At 44.0% G+C, this 24,670-nt stretch overlaps 1 protein-coding gene across 1 annotated transcript in view; it reads right to left on the bottom strand.

Annotated features, from left to right (window-relative positions):
* The window catches only part of COL26A1 (collagen type XXVI alpha 1 chain), a gene marked incomplete at both ends in the record, with an annotated part of 175,349 nt that overhangs the window by 132,624 nt on the left and 18,055 nt on the right, over positions 1-24,670 (bottom strand). The window contains 2 exons of the mRNA XM_082493295.1: positions 6,859-6,962; positions 17,340-17,462. Coding sequence (XP_082349421.1) covers positions 6,859-6,962; positions 17,340-17,462 — 227 coding nt within the window. The remainder of the gene's footprint in view (positions 1-6,858; positions 6,963-17,339; positions 17,463-24,670) is intronic.

The following is a 24,670-nucleotide window of genomic DNA, read 5'->3' as shown; positions in this document are numbered from 1 at the left end:
TTCATAGACCATCTATTCTAGTAATTCACCATTTTTGGTCTTTCCAGCAACTCCAGGATCACAATTGCTACTCTACTTGTTTTCATACATTAAAGACAGTCCCATGGAATATGAAAGTAAAACTTCTTTAGGAAGCAGCAACACTGGCAGACATGTGGAAGAGCCATACCTTGCCACTGGCATCCATTCTTTGTAATGGCAGAACCTGCTTTACTACAGCAGGAGGAGCTCAGAAGTTCAAGTCAACTACCAAGGACTTCCTTCTCAACTCTAACCTTCTCCTGCTGCACCGCACCACTTCCCAGAAAACATGCCTATCAATTAGTTATACCAGCACCTACGGACAGGCAGAAGTTGTTAAAGAAGCCTCACATGCTTGTCTCTTTTGACAGCAATTGGCAGAATCCTGCCAGCCTGGTAAGAACTATCCAGGCAGAGTAGATGCACGCAGAGCCTCACAGCCTGGTCCTGTGTTAGCCCTACCCACAGTAAGGTTATATTCACCCCTGATTAGAAATAAAACAAATTAATAGGAAAGCCATTCACTATAAACAGGTGGGTCTGTCACTTGTGAATTAAGAAATACACAGCTAAGAGAAACAGAAAGCATCCACTACATTTGGGAAAGCAAACAAACAGCTTATCAAAATAGAAAAAGATTCTCTACATACAACAGTAATTTGATGGGAGCTAAAAAAATTGGGACAATGTAACAGTACAGCGTACAGCTTTTCTAATTATGTTAAGATAACATCTGCAGATATTTAGCACTCCAAATATTTTGACATTAGGTGCTGAATAAAATTCAGAAAAATCCTGTTCAGATTAAAAACATCCAAAAAAAGTGAAACTACTCAGATACTGGAATACAGTGTCAAAGTCTTTGGAAATCTGACAGGGACTTTTTTTTTTTTGACTGTGTATCGAAAGAGAAGATGAACATTTAGAAATTGTTCAAGTAGTCACACAGCACCGATGCCAGAAAGCGCTCTCAGCAGGCTGCATATTCTTCCAACAGTGACCACACACTCCAGGAACTCCTCAGAAAATTTGATCAAGGGTTACACACATGCTATGCCTGAAGTCAGAGGTTGCTGAATGGTCAGGATGGTGATGGGAGTGGAAAGGAATTGGGTGACACATCATAGTCTTGTTTGGGAAACTTCTGGTGGACCTTCTGCCTTATATTGAAGAGGCCACCAGAAACACAAGGTGGTATAACACATGGAGTGGAGGAGCAAGAGGCATATGCTATGGAAGAAAGTATCAGAGTAGATACTGTGCAACACCTATGTACTATTGGTACACAAACATCGTTACTCTGAAAGCCACTTTCATGCATCAGCAGCTCCATCAAGGGTTATCAACATGCTTTGATGTTTTTTCATGAAAAATTTTTGAAGGTAGGTTTACAGAGTTAGTTTCCACATTTTACTACCTACTAATTGCTTTACTAACTAAATAATTATTAGGAAATTCAGGTTGTCCTTAATAGTCTAGAACATGTGTTCACATAATTCACTTACATCTAATAAACATTAAATTTTGGAATGAGAAGATTTTTTTTAGAAGTTTGCTATGTGGAACCAAGTGTTGGACTTTTGATTCAAAGGTCTCAATATGAGAGCAAACTCACCTTTCACTAAAGGAATTACTGAGCCAGTCTTTAGAAGAGAACTAGATACATGCAAGGATCTGTGCTAGATCCAAACCTAAAAAGGAAGGTACCTCAGTCTGCAACACATTCACAGTGTAGAACTGCCCGGCTAACCAGAGAGCACCGAGAGAAACAGCTCTGGGAGAATTTCACTGTTCAAATGGATGCTTTTGCTTTGATTATGGTAGGAGTCAGACTGCTGAAGCGGGAAAACATCACTGTACCAGGATTTAACAGCAATAGGAACAGATAGTGCAATGCCTCTCTTGGACCCCACTGCCTTCTCTTACATTTTCTCGGTTTCTAAGGGCAAGATGAAGAATGCTCAGTGGCAGCAGAGAGCTCTGCTACTTTATGTATGTGATACACAGACTTAACTCCCTTGCTTCCAAAGGCTACAAGAAAGAGTAAGAAACAAGAAGGAACTGAAGTACCTGACAAAAGGAAGAAAACTCACACAAGCTCAATTCCTGAAAAGAACTGCTGTGATATTATGGGAAATGTTACTCCATAATCTTAGCATTGTATTTTCCCATAGATTGACAGTTCTATGTTCACAGGGGAGCAAACCTGGAGAAGTGCGGTCCCATCAACAGCACTTTGAATACCCTTTCTTGTAGAGCACTTTTAATTGGCTTTCAAACTTTCAGGTCTCTAGTTTTGATGTTCATTCTCATGGCCTCATCAAATATCATATCATGATTGCATTTGCTAGTTTAAGACTTTCCTGGCAGTGTTGTCCTGCATCTCTCCTCCTGAGACCAAGAAACCGTGAATCAACAGTAAAGAAGGAGAGGGGTTTTGCACTTGCATACCAAGGAAAGTCCTTATTTTCTTATGCTACTTTGAAAACTGTAAACAGATGGGAATCTAAAAGGTTTGAAAAATACCAGGATGACAAGATGCAAGCAATAGTTATTAGAAGTTGATAAAAACATTCCAAGAACTGGGGGGTGGGGTGGAGGAGAAGTTCTCAAATTCAGCCATTGCTTGAACAAGGCTGCTCAAATTTCCCATCCTACTTGCATTCTTATGGAAAGAAAGAAAAAAAAAAAAGAAAGGTAAGCTTGGAATCACAATGGTATCACTTTAGAGGTGCCGAAGTTACTCTTGGAGCTGCTTCTTGCCCAAACAGCTAGGCTGTCTAGCATCAATCTGCTTCTGGGGCAAATACGATATTGGCTGCTGTCCCAATTTAAGCAACACAAAACAAACAAGAAAGAAATCTATGTTAGATTCGTAAAGTGAAATAAGACTTTGCCTAGCTAGAGAGATCTAGCGCAATGCTGAGCCCCTGAACTTGCTAGGGACACTTTTCCTCTCCCAAGAGATTGCACTTGCCTTTGAACTTTCAGCCATATAGAAAAAAGGCTGAGTTGAAATGTCAGCATCATCTTGGATTCAAATCAATCAGCTTGATGCATGATTGCAATAGCTAAACCACTTCACCTCTGCACTGCCCTCATCCATATGTTCTTTATATCAGCAGTCAGCAGACTGGGTGGCTCAGTGGATTCATTTCCTGTCCTAGGCTTGGGCTCCAGTTTAAACAAAACAAAAAAAATCCTGAAACTGAAAAATAAAAATTAGCATCTACTGACAGTTAAATTCACCAGACTTGTTTGCATCAAGTCTCCTTCTCCATCCAAGAAAGTTGGAAGAAACCCCTCAGGAAGCCCTGGTACAACTGGTGATTTTTAACTATCTAGTCAACTAGCTGATCACAGTTCTACACACACACCAAAAAAAAAAATAATAAAGGAATTAGAGACCTTTCAAATGTTGACATACCTCCGAGTGAGGGGAAAGCAATGAAGGGAAGAGGGGAGAGCCCCAACCAGTGTCAGCTTAAAAAAGGAAACAGATTGGAAGCAGCCATCCCTACCTCAGTAAATTAATAGCCCACTGAGTAGCAAAATCTCCACCCACTTTTAAAGCTGGGCTTCCTCCAAACGATGCTGCTCTTTATCAGCTACAATGCAAGAGTTAAGTTCCCAAGATCATTTAAATCTAAACAATGTGCAGCCTTCAGCACTAATGTAGGTGCCTGCCAGCTGGTGACAGTTAAGTGGTTACTTTCTCAAGCTATACTTATTAGCTAAGGGTCAAGACATTTTGTAATAATCGAATTGCATTTAACAGCTTGCTCTATCTTGCACAGTATGTTACTGCAAGAAGGGAGTTTTCTCACCGAGGGTGTGTTACAGCAAGCCAGTCTAATCAGGACTCTGCCATATTTTGGGGCTAGAGATCCATGCTGGACTGTTTCCTTTACATAAGAAAAGTTGACCTGGCATTTGGGAGACAACACAAAAGTATGTATTTTGGAAATAGCTGTATTGCAGCCTTTGACTGATTGCAAGTTCTTTGACTTGGTTTCCTTGGTTCATCCTCCCACCATCTTATCTTCCCCCATAAAATGCTAAAAGAAATAAAACAAATTGAAAAAGGGCAAGGAAGGCCTCATAAAAGGACAGCTAGTAAAAATAATCCATCCTCCAGATAGGCTACAGTGGATCCCCAAAGACATTGTTCCAGAACAGCACAAAAAAAGAACAAGTATCAACCCTGGTCACTGGGGATTAAAGAAGCAATCAATAGATAGGACTTCTCAAGCCTGAAGATGCAAAAAACATCATTGGTCTGAAGAAGGGACCCTGCAACAATGCACACACCTCTCAGAAGTGCTCTAGGTGCTTGATCAATTCATTATCTCCTGGCTTAGTCTGTCCTACTCATGAAAATGCAACCTTATTATTCCAAGGCCCAGTGGGAAAGAAAACTTTTTCCTTCAGTCTCTGGAAACAGGAGACATCTTAGAGTCAGCGCCGCTGCAGTTGTCATTCTGCTGTCAGTGGAGAATAGTGACCGTCAGAGAATTAGTATTTAACTTGCAGCACAGCAAGGAAGCAAGTTAAAAATAGTGCAGGTCAATCTGCCTTCAATCATACCTACCTCACGTCAACTTCAAAAGCACCAGCTGCACATACAAGTGAAATGAAATATTGAGGTGAAATCTAACTAATAAAAAAAAAAAAGATGAAAGCATTTTGAGGTTCTACCCTGCTAATTTGCTGTGGCCTCATAATTGCACTGTTTTTGTTTTGTTTCAGTTTAGTTTTCTGTTTTCTTGTCTGCTGTTTCCAGAAAGGACCTACACAGATGTAAGCATCCTACCCTCTCAGAGGAACTGAATTTGTAGGAGAGAGTGCAGAAAAGAAAGGGTACGAAAGGCTGTATATCAGACTGCCAAAAAGTCCTAAAAAAACTCTTTTCAGCCTCTTTTACTTCCAAGTGACACTAACATTAAAGACTAACATAATGAGCAGGTAAATACTTCAATTTTAAAATGAATCCCTCTGGACAGCTTGAGGTGCTGTGCATACCATTAGTGTCAATACCACTGCTAGAAATGAAGTGGCACAACACTGCTCTACTAGAAAGGGGTCTTTTTGTTGTTGTTGTTTTCCTCTTTCGTTCAAGAATATGGGAGTGTCAGTAGTGCCAGTTTTGAGGAGGGAGAAAAAAAAAAAAGGTAAAAAGAATCTCACACATGAAAGTGACGGCTTGCTACCGGCTTTCTGCTCACACTCCACAGACCATATCCAAGCCCCAAAGAACAGTTCCACCTTGAAAACTGACTGCATAAAATTGTCACCTCGTTCCACAGACCTGCTCCTGTGAGATCGCTGCTGACTTTCTCAAACAAGCTTATGTTGGCTTTTTATTTCCACTGAACTCTGCTGAGACAGATCTGGCACTGCGGGAGGGAGCTGGATTCTCTCTTTTACACCAGCAGCACCACTAAGCTGTAATTACTCACACCTGTCCAAACCTACAGGCACGAACAGGCTGCACACACGGGCTTCTAGGGTCCCCAGTCAGATCCTCAGCCAGGCGGAGCTGCAGCTACTTTAGAAATAACAGTTCTGCCCCAATCCTTAGCATCCCTCTCCCCTGCAGTGACAGGTAAAAATCCAAGCTGCACACAGCAGCTTCTCTTTCCCAGGTTCACTTCTTTTAGCAGCATGCTAAAATGCAAAGCTCCTTCCTGCAGAATGCAATTTAAGATAACTTTGCCACTTTTTAAGACTTTCTTGAGCTTCTGGGAAGCTATTGTTTCCTCAGCAGCCTGAAGTGAGCTGCTGTCTGCAACCATCACTCTGACTGTAATGAGACAACTTCCTAGGTAGAGATTTTCCCCAAATTGTGTGATTAGCACCAAGATATCACAGCACAAAGAAAACAAGGTATAGCTAGAAACAAGAGAGTCTTAGAGATGTTAGGCACGCGCAATGACCCTTCCCCAGCCAGCAGAGGCAGACTGTGTTGACCTGATGCAAATGGACAGAAAACACAATGCTTAGTTTCTCTCCCATTCATAAGCCTTGAACACTCACGGCAGAGATTCAGCAGATGCCTTAGTGCCTAAACCTGAAATTCGATGGAGAAGCAAGACTAGTTTCAAAGCCCCAGAAGCAACAGTTGAAGCAGAAAACATCAGGAAGGAAAATGCAAAACATGCCTTTTTTGTCCATCATGATGAGAAAGGGAAAAGACTTTACTTTCTTCCAGCTCTAGAAAGTGCCCCGTGTTTTCCCCGGTGAAAGATCAGATGCCAAACCCAGAACTATGTTTTCACATGCACTGTGCAACCTGAATGTTGCACCAATAAGTCAGGGGGTATGTGGGAAAGGAAACCAAAAGGTGCTCAGTTTAATTCAAAGCTCTCAGGAAAACAGATATTATTTGTATCCAGACCTTACAGGCATTACTCTTACAAGCAGCCATTCAGGGATCAGCTTTCATCAGCTACAGCAACTGATGGTGATGACAGTGGGATGTGAAGAAGATAACACAGTGACATGGAGAAAGCGCATTTTCTGAAGGACTGTGCAATGAGGATGCCAAACACGAGTACATCTATAAAGAGGTCATCCCTGAGTAACCATTTCCTCATTTCTTTCCCCCTCCTTGTTCAGGCTTCTTTGCAGGTAGTCTAGTCTATTTTCCAAGACCACCTTTTGGAGCTTGTGTGTGAGTATTCAGACAATGACAGGGAGCGAAGAGAACAGGTGATTTGTTCCTGTGTTTGAGAGGTGTAGAGCAAATTGAGGAACAAAACGCAACTCAACCCAGCCACTCCATCCACACATCCCCTTGCTGCTCTGTAAGGACAGGTGTATTGCTGGATAACTTACCCTCTTCACAGTTGCTCCCTGTGAAGCCAGGACAGCACCTCCACTCCAGCGTGGTCACAGTTCGGTAGGACATTTTGTATGTGGGCCTGATGAGAGTCCTGTAACTAACACAAACAAGAAGTCAGCAGAATGCACTTACCTACTTAAGAGCGGTACTGCTACTAATTCATAGCACTTCTTTCTGCCTGGGATATATCCCCAGAGCACCCAGCCACCCCTGGCTGCAAAAAAGGAGACACACAAAGTAACAGAGCAAGGGTTTACCACAGCATTGATCCAATTTAAGCCCTCATACTCTTCTGGGTCTTCCCCACACCTCTCCCCCAAATAATACCAGTATCCTTTGTGGAGGTCTGATTGCTACCAAGTCTTTGCAAGTAGCAGAGATGATGACTCTGGCTCCCCTCACTCTACCTCTGTGTGGATTTCTCTGACATCAAAAAGGCTGGCATTAGCCTTTCCTCACTCAGTACTAATAGTGTTTCCAAAACATTACTCTCACAAAAACTGCATAAATCTCTTGGGCGTCTGCCCTTCTCCCACCCCCACCACTCAGACCTGAGGTGTATCAACACATCAGCGTGACAAAGATCATCACGACACAACACTTACACCAGTGATCTGCATGAACACTTTTTCCAGCTAGCTGACCTGTGCCTCAGTGTTCTCCATCTGAATTAGGGTTACACTCTTCCTCACCACAGCTGAGGTTCTACAGGGCACATTCATTAGCTTTGTGTACAGCACGCAGCACCCTCAGGGTTCCGACTCAAGCACAAGTACTGCCATACCCTATTGGAAACTAGAGGGCTACCTGCAGACACAAGCAGACCTGTGCAAGGCAGCAGCAATTCTGAAGTCAACGCAAAACAGTTGCATAAATGCCAGTTTTTCCTTTAAAACAGCAGCTCTTCAAAGCTGGCAAATCAGAGTTTTCCCAGTATACAGCCAGACAAGTCACTGCTGCTATTCATGAAGCCAAAAGCAAACACAGAAGTCATATTCTATAAGCTCCCCTCAAAATTCCTACCCTTTTTAACAGCCAAAGGAATTTGGCACGCACAGGGAGAGGCTGAAGCTTTGGGATTACCGTGTTACAGGCTACAGCTTTATGCTTCTCTCGCAAGGCCAGTCAGACACCAGCCGGGAGCACCCGGGTCTCCTCCGAAGAGACTCCTCCCGCAGTGCCGAGAGCCGCCAGGAGACGGAGCGCTGCCCCAGCCTGCTCCACTTGCAGCACTGCCCCGGGTTCGGCTGGGCACAAGGCCAAAAGGGAGCTAAAAATTGCATGAATCTCATCCAAAACCCCTCCAAGGGGCAGCACGCACAGGTGTACATCCAGACCGGCACTGCAGTGACATTGGTTCGGTTACTCTGAGGAGCAGTAACAAAACCTTGCCAGGAGAGGCTGCCCATGTATGACTTGGAAAGGCAGCAGCAGCTCAGGCGTTGTTAATGCAGTCTTGAGAAACTAATTTCTCAGTAAACTGTTGCTGATTATTTATGCCAGCTGCCAAACACAGAAACCAACTTCTCCTATAGCCACTGCAGAGGAGGACCGCACAAGCTTCCTCCTGAGCACATGGCTGCCTGCACTTGGAACGGCATCACGCAGCAATGGGAGAGCAGCGCTGTCTCCTGAGAACATTACGTCCTCACCCTCCGAGTTGCCAAAAAGCACACCAGTTACTGCTAATACTGACAACTGCAATCCAGCCACTTGTCTAATACGGGCTGGACAGAGCCAGCTCATCCCACCTAGTTCTTTGCACTTCTGTTTCCAGTGGTATTCAGGTGTTCACAGTTACAAGTGAGTTTGAGGACTTGGCACCACACTGATGTAGGTAGACCTTCAGTGCTTTTTCACAGAGAGACCTATGGCATGAAGACTTTCAGTGTCTTGCTGAGGGTCTCTTGGAACAGCTCTGGCAAAGTTCAGGAACTGAACCCAAGTCTCCCTACTCCCAGTCCTGGCGTTGGACTCGAGACATCTTTCCACACGTAAGCCCCAAACCATCAGTCAGAAGTTCATGACTTTGTCACTAACACCACAGCTGGATTTGACCTTGAAATGAAAGTCTCCAGCCCTGTTACCAGTGTCCGGAGCCAGCTAGTCTCCAACCACACCGTGATTTTAAAACCATGTTTCTGCCAACACCAAGATGTTAAAGCTCTCTCAAACTTCATTATGAAGTGTGGAGAGCGGCTTGAGCCAGACTGGAATCTTGGCAGCAGTTCTGTGTCGGGGAAGTAGCTATAGTTTAATCCTCAAACAAGCGAGGACTTCTCAGGGCATGACAAACGTGGAGCTCAGCTGCCACAGCCTACCACCCACCCTGAATTTCCTGGAAGAGTCCCGACGTTTGCAGCTCTGTTCAGCATTGTGCAGTCAGGCATGCAAAGCGGTCCCAACTTGCTAGCTCAAATTTGCTCTGTTCTTCATATTATCTTTTCCCTAAATCATATGACATGGCACCAAGGTCTGTTGTCACATGTATCATCACGTCACATCATGCAGATTTCTGACTGCTATTCCAGCAGGGGAACAAAGAGAACTCCTTTAGCAAAGCATCACCACTGCCCAATACCTGAAGCACTGCAATTTAAGGAGAGGAAAAAACATGGGAAAAGGAGAGGAAGAGAAGATACCTGTTAATGATCAGAAGACTCAGAAAGAAAACGTGTGGAAAACACAACAGGCAGAAAAAGGGCTTGGTAGCAGAATAGGAAAGCTTTCCCTTGGATGTCACCCAGGCCACAAACACTGTCACAGATATCTGCAAAACCACAGTAAGAGAAGAGGTTAGGATGAGCTACAACCTGCACCTCTTTATTTCCCAGACAGCCAAAGGATGTGCTCAGCGTACAGAGCTCCCTTCAGCAGAAGGCTTCCAAGCACTTCACAGAGAAGCAAACTACCAGGACCTGCCACTCTACTGCAAGAGACGAGCATCCTTTACCAACACATTTGCCAAGGCTCACAGCAAGGTCCTAGGGAGTGGAGCAACACTGAGGGAAGAACCCAGAAAAAAACTCAACTAGTGGCCACTGCTGTTACTAGATCAGCTCAAACACCCATCTCACCTTGGAGACTGCCTAATCGGTGTCAGACAAACTACAGGAGCTCATGCACATGCAATCATCATTTGGGAAAGAGAGTCTCTTGCTTGTGTCTCTAAGCGACTGCCCAGAAAGTAGTAATTTGGGGAGGGAGCACGAGATGACTGATTAACTCACGTGGGTATACGAAGCTAGAAATACTGGAGGGAGGTCAGGACGCATTGAGGGGAGGCAGCCAACAAGTGTCACACCCCAGCCAACAAGGGTATATTCCCCTTGCTCTCAAGGAAGTGTCACTGAACACAGCAGCCAGACATGACACAAGAAATGGAAAGAGTGTCACATTCTTGGATCAGAGCCTCAAAAGTCAGGTCAAAGAGAAAGGCGTGATCTCCGCCATGACCCAGGCAGGACAGCCTGTCACAAACAGGAAATACCTTCTCTCCCCTTTATGGATTTCCCTGCCCTTTGACACTTACAAAGTTGTTTGTACATGAAGCCACATGAGAGGGAAGGCGTGAAACTCATTTCCATGTCACAAGAGACGGTTTTGTTAGTGTGATTCATTCAGCCATTGCAATTGGTGCCTGAGGAGACCTTGGTGACCTTCAGAGGCTTCTACTCATTTTTATTCAAGTTCCAGGTTGAAAAGTGTCAACATCACTTACTAGTGGGTTTCAGGACAACAAGAGGAATGAACTTGCCTTTTTGACTGGCAAAGAATCTGGAAACCAAGGAATCCAAGCTTTCTTCTACCTACTACTGTCATAGCTGCAAACTGCAGCTGCAGGAGTATTGGAGGTCATTGTGTGTGTCCTGCCTTTGCCAAAGGGGAGAAAGAGGACTCTGCTTAACTCTGAGCATGTCTGGTTTGCACAACTTATCACAGCCTAAAACCCAGAAAACAAACTTTTACACCTCCCATCCCAAGCTGTACAGAGCAATACTTTACAATCTCTCAGTCCTAAGAAAAAATAAAGACAAAGGACACAGACAGATGTTTCAATGCCACCAGAGTAATCATCAGCTCCTGTCTTTATTAGCAATTAGATCTCAGTGTTACCGCAGAGCGGCGCTGCACTTCCCTACGAGCAAGGAGGAAGAGTGCCCAGACAGCATGTCCAGGCAAGATCAAAAGGCCTTCAATTAGAAGCCTGAGGACACCTGCACCTGTGCACAATCCACAAAGCAGATGGCCCTCCACCCGTGCCCAGCCAGCAGCACACAGGTCCCCTTCTGAAAGCACAGCCATCCACATTATTCCCAAACCTAAGAACACACCCTTGTGCTACAGGTCTAATCCCCTTACACACCCAGAGCCTCTATCCTGTTTGCAGGGTCACTGTTCATCCTACATTTATATTCCATATATGCATGGGAGAGCAGGCATCTTTTTCCAAGCATGTGACTCTACATCTTGGAGAGAAATAAGGAAGTTAAACACATAAAAGAGTTTGTGTGTAACAGAACTTCAAATAGCAATCCTAATGCACTGGAATAAGCTCTGGGATTTATTATTCAATTGAAAGACAGAAAGAAAGAGAGAAGGATTTCCCTGTGGCATTACTGCTTCTGCAACTGAGGAGAAACATCAGCTACAGGCCAATCTCTTGGGTGACAGATCCCCAACTTCTCTTACTGACCCTGTAGCAATAGAGTCTTCAAAAGCAGAGAAGACCAAAATGGATGAGCCCACAGAATTCCTTCTTTGTTATTCTGCAAACTAGCTTGTAAAATCCCTCCGGGAGCAGAAATGTGCTCAGTTTAAATGCAAACAACAAAAAATAAAACACAATATTCAAACACAACAAACAGCAAGAATAATCCATGCAAGATCTGTAGCCCACTTATGTTAAAAATGTCATCGAAAGGACAACGTGTTTGTGATAAGCCAAACCAGCTAGAATACTGAAAGGAAAAAATGATGCAGTGACCAGCAGTTGGAAAGGGCGTCACAGCCCAGATTTGCTGTGTTGCAAGAATGCTCTCCCCTTCCATCTCTCTCACCTTTGAGCGATGTTTGAAGTGAGATGAGTAACTTCATGTTTGGACTTTCAATGGCTCTTGCTAGAGTATGGAGGCCAGGTAAGCCCGTGCCTGTACAAGCCAGGTATGGGTTTCCAGGAGAATTTCCAGATTCTCTGAAGCCAGAAAGTGCTGCAGAGGCAGGATACTCAAAGGCTAGAGTGAAACAGTTAAGTGACCACTGAGTACAGCAAAAAACAGCAGGATAAAAACTCAAGCAACCTTGCTGGGAACATTCATTTTTCTAGGATGAAACAAGTAGGAGAGGAATCAGACTATCCCGACACAATCTGAAGCAGCATGGTTCCAGAGCTGACATAGGGATTTTCACAGCAACAACAGTTTGAAGCAGAAAATGTTTGTCTTCTGAAAACCGTAACAGTGCATGGTCTGCCAGGCTGTTCACCACATTCATTTACCTCCCAAGATACTGATTTACTGATCGCAACAGTCATATACAAATAACATAATCAAAATTACACTGATTTGTGCCAATTAGTGTCTTACTCTCAAAGTCATGAAACACAGCAAGACAAAAGTAGTACTGTTCTTATCTTATAGGTGAAGTGGCATCGCTTGACCAAAGGCACAGGAAGTCATGAAAGCTCCAGCAATGGAATGCATGTCTTAAATACTTGCCTGGCCTATGAGACCACCCTTCTCCCTGAGCATCAAGAAGCTTAGCGTCCTAAGCATAACAGGATTGTGCATTAGGCTGTAGCTGCAAAATGATTGTTCAGGAGAAGGGTTACAATTCAGCTGCCTGGGTTTACTGGGAGCTGGGTGCAACCATCCAGGCAGCAGAGACCCAGCAATTCAGTTGCCATTGAAACACCAAGCTACAGGCTTTATCCCTTCTTTCAGACAGATAAACGGCATGTGATTTTTATAAGTACACTAAGAGCTTCAGCCAGACTGCTGGAAAGTTGCCCGTTCACTTCGTAGCGTGACAAAGCAAAGGCATATCCTATGGCGCGCAGAAGCTGAAGCCTTCACTACACAAATGGAGAGAGTTCAAGAATAGATCTGCTGAGGGAAAGTCTCCAGCCAAGACTACTCCAAAGCAACTCAGCACCCAAGCTAAATAAAGAGTCTGGGGTGGAGGGCAAGAACAGAGCAGCTCATCCCATCCCAGCCAAGATGACGACACTCCTGCAAAAGAAGTACAGCTGCCAGCTTCCCAAGAGCAAGTGAACAGACAGGAAGGACATCGCACAACTGAAGCTGTGAGGCTGGGGATCTCACAGATACTCCTCTGTCAAAGGCTTGACCCTGAGCTGCAGTTTGTGCAATAAGGAAAAGAAACATAACACGAATTAATGGGAGACAGGAAACGGATTAAATCCTTGTCTGGCCACACTGATGTCTGCTTGTACGCAGAGTCTCTGTAACAGAGAGCCCCTCTCAGCTGTCACCACGAGGTTGAGAGATGCCTTTTTTTTTTTGGCTAGCATCCCTTTTGCTAGTGAGCAGCCTGATAACGGGTGCTGGCAGAATGAAAGCTCTCCCAGATATGGTTCACTCCCTGTAAACAAGGAGATGAAAACAGTTTGTTTTGAGTTAAGCTGGGAGAAATACTATAAAGCCAAAATAACGCCAATGGCTTACAAACATTTTGCTTTGCTTACAGTCAAGTGTTACACCATATGAATCTGGCTGTACACCCCCTTCAAGCTCAGGCACCAGAAGTCTCATAAGAGAAGAACAAGAGGAGGTAAGAAGATCATCAAGTTTGTCTTTTTGGCAAAAGGAAAGCAAATATATTTATATTACCTGAACAACCACAGTGATACAGAGCGCGCAATCATTTCTAGCCGCTACCAGACCTGGAGTAAGCCTGACATCACCAGAAGCTAGAGTTCCAGAAAACATGAAAAGACAGAGGTGCTGGTACAGAGAAGGTAAGGAGGAAACAGAAACAATGTTTGATGGGAATGATGCATTGGCCCTGTGAAGCATTCTTGCTGGACCCGTCATGTAGAGCAGATACAGTCCAGCAGGCAATCATTAAGGACCATAGTCAAAAACAGAGAAACTCCCTCATATTATAGGAATATGCTCAAGGACTGGTGACCTAGAGAATGCATTTAAGGACACAAGGGATTCTTTACTTCCACTTCCATGAAGCTAGTGTAAACCCTCTCCTGTGTTTTGCAAAGCGCTGGGACAGGACACTATCAGATTTGATACTACTCACACTGCTTTTCCTTGTTGAAGGTATCTACTGAAGATCTCCTTACTTAAGATGTCCCTCTGAGCGATTAATCCCTTGACCTTACAAGGTATCAGGGCTCGCAGCATTTCTGGACTTCAGTCCTGCAGTAGCAGGATTAGATGAAACATGGGTAGAGGTATCCTTTGCTGTTAGCGATAGCTACGGTGGCAATCCCATGGGCTCAAGTTCTGCCATTCCACATCCATCGTTCTCTCTTGGGAGAAGTTAGTTTGAAACACAAAAGAGGTAACATTTACCCTAACCACAGAGTGGTTGTCTTCACCTTGCACCACAGACAGTATGCTCCTCACAAGAAAAAACAGATTCCCAAGAAAACCAGGATGACTCCCAGGCAAACAGCAGCGTCACCCAAAGCTTTCAGACATGCTAAGATAGCTTGGAGGGTTGAGGGTTTTTTGTTTTCTTTTGAAAAAAAAGTAGGTACGGAATCACTCTCAAACCACTAGTTAGGGGAAAGGGGGGAGAGGGGGGAGAGAGTAGAGCACCTGAGTTTTCTGCTCTGTTCATCTTCTGTAAGAATTTTCAGAAACCTGTCAAAGGATGTTTTGCAGCATGGTGGCTGGTATAAGCTTACATGCCCCCTCAAAGCCAGTTTCTTAGTAGAAAAATAAGGAAAACAAGTATAACTTGCAAGGAACTGCACTAGCAAGAGAGGTGCTGAATAGAGAGGGACTCAACTGCCTTATGACTTTGGGGACTGTCTTTCTCATTGCTATCCTTGGGAGTTTTCATCTTAAAACAGAAGATGGGATTCACCTGGATTAGGAGAGAGACTGGTGTTTCCTAAAGAGACAATATTCATTTTGATGAAAGAGGGGGAAAAACATCGTTAAAAAAAAATTTAAAGCCTCAGCTTGACTCCGAGACAAGAGAAGGGCAATTATTCACACATCCCTAGGTGCTGGCAACGTAACATTGATAGGTTGCCGCGTAGGCCCAGGAAATAAGACCTCAACTATACAACATGACTCAGGGTTACCAAATGTAACTACTGTAGACAACATGTCACAAGATCCATCATTTTCAGTGGCTGTTTTTCATTCTGTTATCAGAAGTCAGACGCACTGCCGAAAACAAGCAATCACTTATAAAAGATGTCTGGGGTGGAGATAACTTATCCAACAACCCACTCAACTCTCAGGACCTCAGTGACTTCAACTTCATCCCTACTGGTTCTTGGGGCTCTCCCTTTCCTACAGTGGCAGTACAGGAAACAATCATTAACCAGCACATGCTGCTCCTGCTTTACCTTTGTTGATAACTGGGTGGGCTCCAGCATTTATCAGCAGCTTTCTGGAGGTCCTTGGGAAAGGGAGGTCCAGGGTCTTTCTCTACTTCATGCAAGAATATCATGCAATACATGATTAGAGGACAGACAGTATAGTCATTTCCTTGGAATGGTGCTATTTTTTTCACTTGCGTTTCCTCCCGCTCGCAAAGGGAACAGAGCATTAGTGTCCTCCTGTCTCTTCTGGTAGGTTTCTTCATGGTGATCATCTTCCAGAAACACAGCTCCTGTCAGCTAAGCTTTCACCAGCTGAGATCTTAAATATCAATAACCCCAGCTTCTTTCCATGATATTTTCATATAGAAAGAAAAAATGAGAAGTCTGCTGCTATTCTGCATTGTCTCCAAACAATTGGACTCGTCAGGCAAATGAACCAAACTACATTTGAAACTGAAAATGTTCCACGAATAACAATGTCACTACAGCACCCACTAATCCTAAAGTCTCTGGGTTAACAATGTAAGAATCAATGTATATGAGTAACTGCAGGAGCCCACAAAAAGGATTTTTACTAGTAACACGATCAATTGTTTGGTACTTAGGAAACTACAATTATGTTAACAAGGAAAAATAAGCAAGATTTTTGGCAAGGTTAGGAGACAAGGTGAAAGCTCACAAGTTTCTAATGACAGTTATGTGCGTAAAAAGTCTGGGAAATTAAAAAGCTTCAACAGAAGTTTGGCCACGACAGTGTAAAATATTAAGTGTTTCAACCACAGCCTTGCATAAAACAAGACCAAAGAGACACCAAAGCAGATATATTACAAGTGAAAAAACTTAGACTGACCAGTGGCCAAGTAGAAACTAGAGAACCAACTGTGGTAACTGCCACACGGAAAATGCGAATTCCAGATGAAGAGCTGCAAGAACAGATTGGGAAGGTGGATCTCTGGGTAGTTCCACCACATTGTGGCTAGGTTATCAAGTACAAGAGGATCTCAATCAGTGCCCTACGGGTGAATTGTTAACAATAACAATAAAATGACTAAGCTTTGTGAGCTAAATTATAGGCTTGTCTACATGGGAAATTGTTATAGAAGCTAGGTGTAAATTTAGAGCACAATGGCTTTTTTGCACCAATTCCCAGATGGGTGGGGAACACTATTCTGCTCCGAGTATGTCTTTCAGAAAAGGCAAAGCGCAACAATACAAAGACACTTTGCATACTGGAAGGTGGTAGCTGGAGATAGCTATTTCACACGCTTGTTTGTTTTTTTTCTTAAATGTAGGTGGATCAAGACTGTAAATGATTGAAAGGCAAAGCAGGCTCAGGGCAAGTTTTTGACAAGTCACTTTGTCTAAGTTTCATTTCTCATCTGGGGGGAGGGGACATTGTGCTTTCATGCGTGTCTCTAAAGGATATTGAGATGAAGGAGTAAGAGGTGCTGTAAGGAAATTCCACTCAAAGGTACAAGGCATATTACCTTTATCCATCACTAGCTGCAAGGAATTTGATCAAAGCTTTCCAGTGTATGTGATCAATATAAAGTATGAGGCCTTGATACCAACAAGCCACATAGAGCCACTGGCCCAGCATCCCTGCTAACCCTGTTCAGTCACACTGCACAACATTGGACTTTATGTTTATTTAGCTTCATGCCTGACTGGCAGCAGCCTCCTGTATGAAAAAGCACAAACTGGCATTACAACCCAATCTAAACCGTTTCATGTAGCTTGTTCCTCATACTACACTTACCTTCATGTGTAATTACTGTGCAGCTAACACCAGTGGCATTCTTTAGTTACATCACCATAAAGCAGGATATCACATTTGACCCATTGATCTCAACCCACTATGAAATACTTAAAAGCTAACAAATTTAATAAGAAATGCGGGAAAATTTGGGCAATATGAGACAAGAAGATTTTTACCTCACTAAGTTGGCACAAGGTCCTGGCCACCGGCAGCTCTGATAAACTCGCTGGATCACCGTTTCTGACCCATTCTGCACTTGGCAGGAAACTGTCCGCGTAACCGTATAGTGACACCAATGCCTGCAGAGAGAAAGGACACTGTTAGGCCCAGTAAGACAGCAAGCTGAACCAACATATATCAGACTGCAGTAAAAACAGACCAAGTATCTGGGGGTGGGGTTGTTTCTTCTGCCAGCCAGAGCTAGCCTAACTTGCAGTCTTCATTTCTCACCCCACCCTCTCCTCCCAATAACTGCAGAAAGATTCCCTGCTTCTGCCAACCTGAACCACAAGAGATCCAGTAACGCCTCTTGCTTGGTCCTCAGAGGCCAGAGTTTTATAGTACATAATTTAGTTTTGTTAGTTATCATAAACAATAGGACTTTAGGGAAAAAAAAAAGAAAGAAAAAAAAAAAAAAGTGTTCAAAACTCCTGATAGTCAGTTCCCATTGTACTGGTCTTAATTTCATCCTGCTCATTATGGTATCATTCCTTAGCCTCCTGCCATTCTGAACAACGTTCAAGTTGGAAAATTCTGCTTTTTGGTGTGGTGGAGCTCATTGGCAGCAGACCTCAAACAAGCGGGGTGCCAAACAAGTCATATTGCTGTCCTGGCGAGGTTACAGTCTAAAAACGGACAAGAGAAAATGCAGGCGACGGATGGACTAGTGTATTATAAGAAAACAAGAGCAAGAGAGACCTTCTCACTGTAAGGTGTATGAGAAGGCAGGAACAGCAGTGTCAGCTCTGTGACTTGGGACCAATAAAGCCTTCTCTGAAAAATATGTTTTTAGGTTCCAGTGTCATGCTTGAAGGCAGGGGAAAAAAGGATACTTTCATTTTCCCCTTGCGAGCATCATTCATATTTGCCAAACACTGGCTCATATTTTTGCCTTTGTACCTCAGCACAGTAAACAGGTTTGAGAGCTGCTTTCCTACTGATTGGGGGTCAGAACTGGGGCTGCTAGTGAGAAGTGGCGACACCAGCTTATGCTCCAAAACACACGAATTACTTGTGTAAGCATTTCCTGCACACGCAGAAGAGTCCTAGCACCTCATCCATCTTAAAGCAAGAGCCCCCAGTGCAGCTGGTCCCTTCTTCTTCAAGTACCACAGTGGGTCCCCAGCCTTGCACACCAAAAATCAAACTGCTTGCCAGTGGGAACAGGCACCTCTACATCCCCGCCTCCTTCCCTAATCCACCTTCCCCATGGCAGTTTAATTTTTCCAGTATTTGCCATTTACAGCATTTGTTGTATTTTGTTTCCTTTTTGGATTCCCCTCCTATCTCCGCAGGAGGCTCCCTGCTCTCTGGATAACTCTCATCTCCATGAATAGGAGGTACGCATGCCAGCGACTGAGCTGAGCGCTGCAGACCACAATGGGCAGGCGAGGGCCAGCAGGCTGCTCACCGAACCTTCGGCTACAGCACAATGGTTAAGCTGGGGGACCCAGAGAAAGGGTGGCTTTCTACTCAGCGCCATCGAGCCCATCAGCTGCATCAATGCAGAGCCATGCAGCTTTCTATGCAGACACTGCTCCTGCTCACTGTAAACCCTCTTGCGATTCTTCATCGGGAAGCATGGACTACACTCACACAGCCACATCTCGGGTGACCCCAAGCTGGAGGGGAGGTCTGAGAGAACCACTTCTCAGATTTATCGAGGATCTGCAGTGTATATATAGGCATCAGACACCCTATTACCCAAATATCTACTAAAATCTACATCACAGAACCAAAAGGCAAAACAGGGGGGAAGATCAGATCAATGAAGCTTCAGATCACATGATGACAGCAGATCCTTTAACAGGCTCAACACAACTTCTGCACAAAGTTTAGGGAGCAAAACCGGAAGAAACAAAGACAGGAGCTAAAGACTGGAAGCATGATAATTCAAAATAAAGTTTTCTTTTTAATTTCACATGCACACATGGTGCAGTCGGCCATTTCATCCCTACAAGTCTTAGTCATAGGGTTTGTTTGGATGGGTATTGCTGGATAAGATCTCCTCAACTGGCTGTTCCCATAGTATGAGCATAGAAAGAAAAGCAGTCGGGAAAAAGGGCAAGTAGGAGAGCGGTTGGGGAAGCCACAGCTCTATGATTTACGTTGAGCATGTTTTTAGCACATTACTTATAGCCATCAGAAGGACAGTACTTCTGCACAAGCCTCAGGGCAAAAGCATTTAATGTCAGGCAAAACAAACTGCACATCTACAGAACCTGACAGAAGCATATGTCCTAAAATTATGAAAAACAAAACTTCTTATTAACATGCAATGAGGAAAGGAATTGGTCCCACCACAGGAGAGGAACAAAGCAGTAGTACACACGCTAGAAACATGTAACAGAGCATGAAGGGACATGAATACTAACAAATTCAGAATAAAGTTACTGAACATTTTAAACCAGAGCATAGTTGTCAGGGACTCGAATGCCTCCCCTCATGTTAAGACCATTTTTCTGTCTTGTCAATGAAATCCGAATAAATCAAGTATTTATTTACACATACTATGCTTGAACTGCTACATAACAGTCCTTGTATGTGTGTCCCTCTGGTCTTCTCTCATCAGAGTCATCTGGGAAGAAGTACTGTTTCCGCAGTGTGGAGCTGGATAATCCTACGCTGATTATTTCACTCTAATACTGATTTTGGTCAGCTTCTGAGACAACCTGTCCTGCCTTCTTGGGTATACACAAAGCACTTCGGTGTCAGACAAAAAGAATTCAACTACACTCTGAGCAAAACTCTCCATATCTGATGCTGAAACTAGAGAGCTTCGTATTCCTGAAGGCAAATGAGGTGGGAAGGTGAACAAAGATGAACACCACCGCACACTCCAGCACAATGCAGAAGAGAAAGGCAGGCGTTGGAGGCAGACTCTGCAATTGCCAGAGGCAATTTGGCAGCCTATCTGCTCTGGTTAATGTATAACAGCAGCTCCAAAGTATAACTCCTAAGGAGAAACTGGAAACTAACCATTACTGTCTTTAGCTTTCCCTTACATAGACCCAGATGCAAAGTCATCTTGCTCCTTCAAGGATTATTTTCAACCAGCTTGGGAGTCTAGCACTACTTTTGTGGATCTGGAGTTAAACAGGTAGCACTGAGTAGGCCACCTATGTCAAAAACTGCAAGAAAGGTTGATTATTTTAAGCTATCTACAAAGCTGGTTTTGCCAGGGCTTTTTGTTCAGTGGGTGCTGCCGACACACACAGAGATTTTGTTTCCAAACGAGTCCAAAACTGGTGTTGCTGAGTAAGTGTCTTGCACCTTTGCTCTACCTGGTCCTAGGAAGCAGCTATTCAGGTACATGTATCCCCTCACAAGTCCAAGGAATTTGGAGGTCAAGTTGTCATTTCTGCCTTGGAAAAGCCTTTCTTGGAAGCGAGACATGCTGGACAGACCTCAATACAATCTAGTGACTGAGCCTTAGGAGGCTGGTTGGAGGTAAAGGCTGCTCCCACACTACAGCGCACAGGACAGAATCCTGCACATTAGTAGGGGAGAAACCCATCACTATCCCAAGTTCACTTCTTCAGATGACCTGCTCAGGGACCTGTTATAAAAAGAAGCAATCATTACAGGAAGCGAGAAGCTTCCCTGAGGCTTTCCATTCATTGCTTTCCTTGCCTGAAGCCATCCCCTGGATTTGACAAGCTGAACAGGACCGATAGCCCATGGCAAAATAACAGGTCCTTCGCTCAAATCTAAGGACAAGCCTTCCACCTTCCGCAGCAGGAGGACAGAGAGTGCAGTGACAGTGATAAAGTACCACGACACTTGTCACCTCAGCACTCTCAGAGTCTTCTCCAAAGCAGAACCACCATAGTGTGGATCATGAGGGCTAAAAAAAGAAAAAAAGAAAAAAGAAAAGTGGTTAGACCCCAAAGATACTCAGATAATCCATCATGAACACAGATTTTTCTAACTTCTCTCTGTACCAACAGAAGGAAGAGTTTGGTTAAAAGTACCCACCCAGGAGTGAAAGGTACATTCTGATTTGCAAAACATCACACTCTTGGCTTCCCATAAATAGCATGATTTGCTTACAAATGCAGCTTTTAGGTGTTTCTTTTATACTGTGGCATAGAAGCAGGTGAGACAAAGACAGGACATAGCTGATCATAAAATGCATCAGGATATATAGCTTGGAACTCACTGTAAATATAACAGCACAGTGACCATGACAGAAAGAAGACAGAAAAAACCACCCCAAACATTTGTCTTTGCAAGCCAAAAGTCATCAAGAACGGTCTCCAGAATGCAAGCAGGCTTCAGACAACGTGACGAAAGGCCCCATTATGGCTTACAGAGATTATAAATGACCCTTTATATTATATACAGATGCTATCAAGAAAGGTTTAGGACTTTTACTGGCATGCATCCAGGATGGCAGAGAATATATTGCTGCTTATTCAAAAGAAGAATATTCCAACCAAGCAAACAAAATGATCCAAATAGCAGCTCCTTTAGGGCTGGGTCTGTCAGATGTCATGCATGCTCATCACCAGCATATTTAGCATTATGGCCTGCAGCATCTCATGGAATTGGTCTTCCACTGCTTTGCTTAGAGAGGCAAGTCTCACTTGATCCATTTTCCCCAGCCATTTCCAAAGAGACACCCTCCTCTCACGCCCTATTTAATTCTTGGAAGACTTTCATGGAAAACTGAGGATCTGCAGACTACGGCCTGCAAGCTACTGATTCAGACAGTTTCAGGGGCTACAGACCAAGATCTCACGTCTTGATATGTCATAGCTGACATGTTGTTCCAGAGGGAATACGAGTGTTGATGCCAGCAGGTATCCTGTGTAGGTTACTGCAGACCTTTCAGGATAACTCGAGCAACAAATTCAAGTTTGCTTCCGTTGCAGATACTCCGGAAACTACTATTCCAGGCTTAAACAGACCCTTCCCTCAGCAGATGTTGGACAGCGTTGCCCACTCTCTGCTGACTCAGCAATAGCAGTGATGCATGGCTTCAGGCACCTGGACACAGGAGGAAGCAAGAAAACCTGTCTTTCCAGGGAATGCATGGAGCAGGCCGAGAGGACCTCAAAGGGCAGCTGGACTCACACACAGAGCTTCAGCTGCATTTTGCTTCTGTAGGCAGATGCCAGGGAGAAAGCCATATTCTGCACCCCATCAGCTTTCTGCACCTGCTGCACCCCTCATCAGAAGCCTTATTTGGTTGCACAGTTCATCCCCTGGAGATTCTGAATGTATGTACAGCCTATAATCTTACAGCGAGAGAGAAAAGGGACTGCAGAGGGTGGAGAAATGTAAGGTAACAAATACTCAAACCAAAATACTTTAAGTTCCAGAAGAGACATATACTCACATATCAAAGCTTAATGCCTGGCGACCATGACCAAATTAGCTTAGAGCAATCATTTCACAGACAGGAAGACATTGACAGACAGCAAGCTTCCTCTTCCCCACTTCTCACCGTTTGGATTTGCACCGTACTGTTTCCTAGGCCCACTGCTCAAAGGGTATGTAAGGAATCCCTCCACCCATTCGCTCACTGTGAATGTTTAGAAAGACTCACACCACATCAAACTTACAGAGCCATCCCCAAAAGCAATGTTTGCTTCTTTCCTAGTCCAAACTGCTGGCTTGTATCCAAGCTTCTTAGACTCCTGGGGATCCCTGGAGGACCTTCTAGGGGGGTTGCAAGAGAAAAGCCAACAGGTTGTTAGTAGGCTTCATTTCACTGGACAAACTGAAACCACTGGGCTGAACTGATCAGGACTCTGCAAGTAGACTGTTTAATCAGGAGCATGCAACTTGAAAATGAAAGCGGCTACATTCTTGCCTAATCACTTCTTTCAGTAGGAGGACAGTTCAGATCCACACACAAAACTGACTTGCTGCTGTGCCCTGTTAAGGACAGACCTACAGCAGGCAATACCTACCACACACAGGACCTTCCGGCTGATGCGTTTGCAGGAGTGAAGGACGTGTTTACAACTCCCAATATCCATAGCCTTATAGCACACCATGCTCCTACCAGTATGAAATTCTGTGCTTTCAGTGGAAACAATCCTACCCGTTAGACTCTGAACAAAACCATTTATGCTGTTGTAGAGCTAAGTAAAATGGAGATTTAGTGTGATTTTAGCAATTCTGATGAAAGCACGTGCCACGCAGTACAACAGAAAAGCTCAAATTGCCAGACTTAACTGGCCAAGACAGAAGCAAGCAAAGTCTTGCTTTGCTTGATGGGAGGCAGGGGAAGACTTTATATACAGGATTCTTTCATCAGCACCTGTTGCATGTGTTTGGGCATGAATTAACCCTCCCCACTCCCGATAAATTTTACAGAAGTCTCTCAATAAGGTTGGCATTTCTGATGCTTGTAATTTGCCCTAAAGCTTTGTGCTGTGTAAACAACTGCACTGAATTATCTTTTTGTTTCCATAAGGATAATACACTGTGTATTATACTTAGCAGAGATCAACATTTAGGGCACAGAAAGCAGTAGGAGTGTTTTGATAGCTAGATAGATTTCCCCAAGTTTCCTCATAACATTTTTCACTGGAGCTATCAGTTTCCCTGCAATCCTAGAGAGGAATTTCAATAAAATCAGAAGGTCGCTAACTTTCACTGGGAAAAAGTTGCCATCCTGACTCAATGAAAGCAAACTGTACCCTTTTCTCTGTATAAATAGTACAGCATCCCACTTGCTTTGCCAGAACAGCAATCCATACGTTGTGTGCTGGAGCCCATCGTTAGGAGTGGTTAGTTATTTATATACTCCACTGAGGCCAAAAGCAGAAGTTGCCCTCTACATGCCAAGAAATCCAGATTCAAAGGCTGCCAGGCTCTCTGGGGTATCTCTTCGTGAACCGTCCAGTTCTACATATCTACATTATTCCCTTCTTACTCACAAATACACACCTTCCTGAACGTGCTTTGACTCTTATCAGGATCAAGTTTACCGGCTAATTCAGTTGGCTGTGACCAGACTACTCTTTACTGCTGTGACCGAGCTGAAAAGGAAACAGTCCCACCACATGGAAAGGTCAGATAAAAAACAAGCTAGGCTTAAGTTTCTCCTGTTCTTGACCATACTTGTGCTCTCTGCAGATAACTAGGTTTTAAGATCCAAGGTTGACACTCAGTTTCTTGTCCAGCAAAGAGCCTGCTACAAAACTGAGTTGTGAGCACCAGTCTCCATAATATTAGAATGTCCAGAGCTAATGGATTGATTCAGGTCTGTAGATTGATGGACCGTTGCTAAGGAATCCATGAAAGACCACCTGGCAGGGGCGAGGGGGTG

This window comes from Vanellus vanellus (genome assembly GCF_965231255.1).
Source record: "Vanellus vanellus genome assembly, chromosome: 19".
Lineage (NCBI taxonomy): Eukaryota > Metazoa > Chordata > Aves > Charadriiformes > Charadriidae > Vanellus > Vanellus vanellus.
This window is presented reverse-complemented; position numbering and strand designations above follow the sequence as displayed.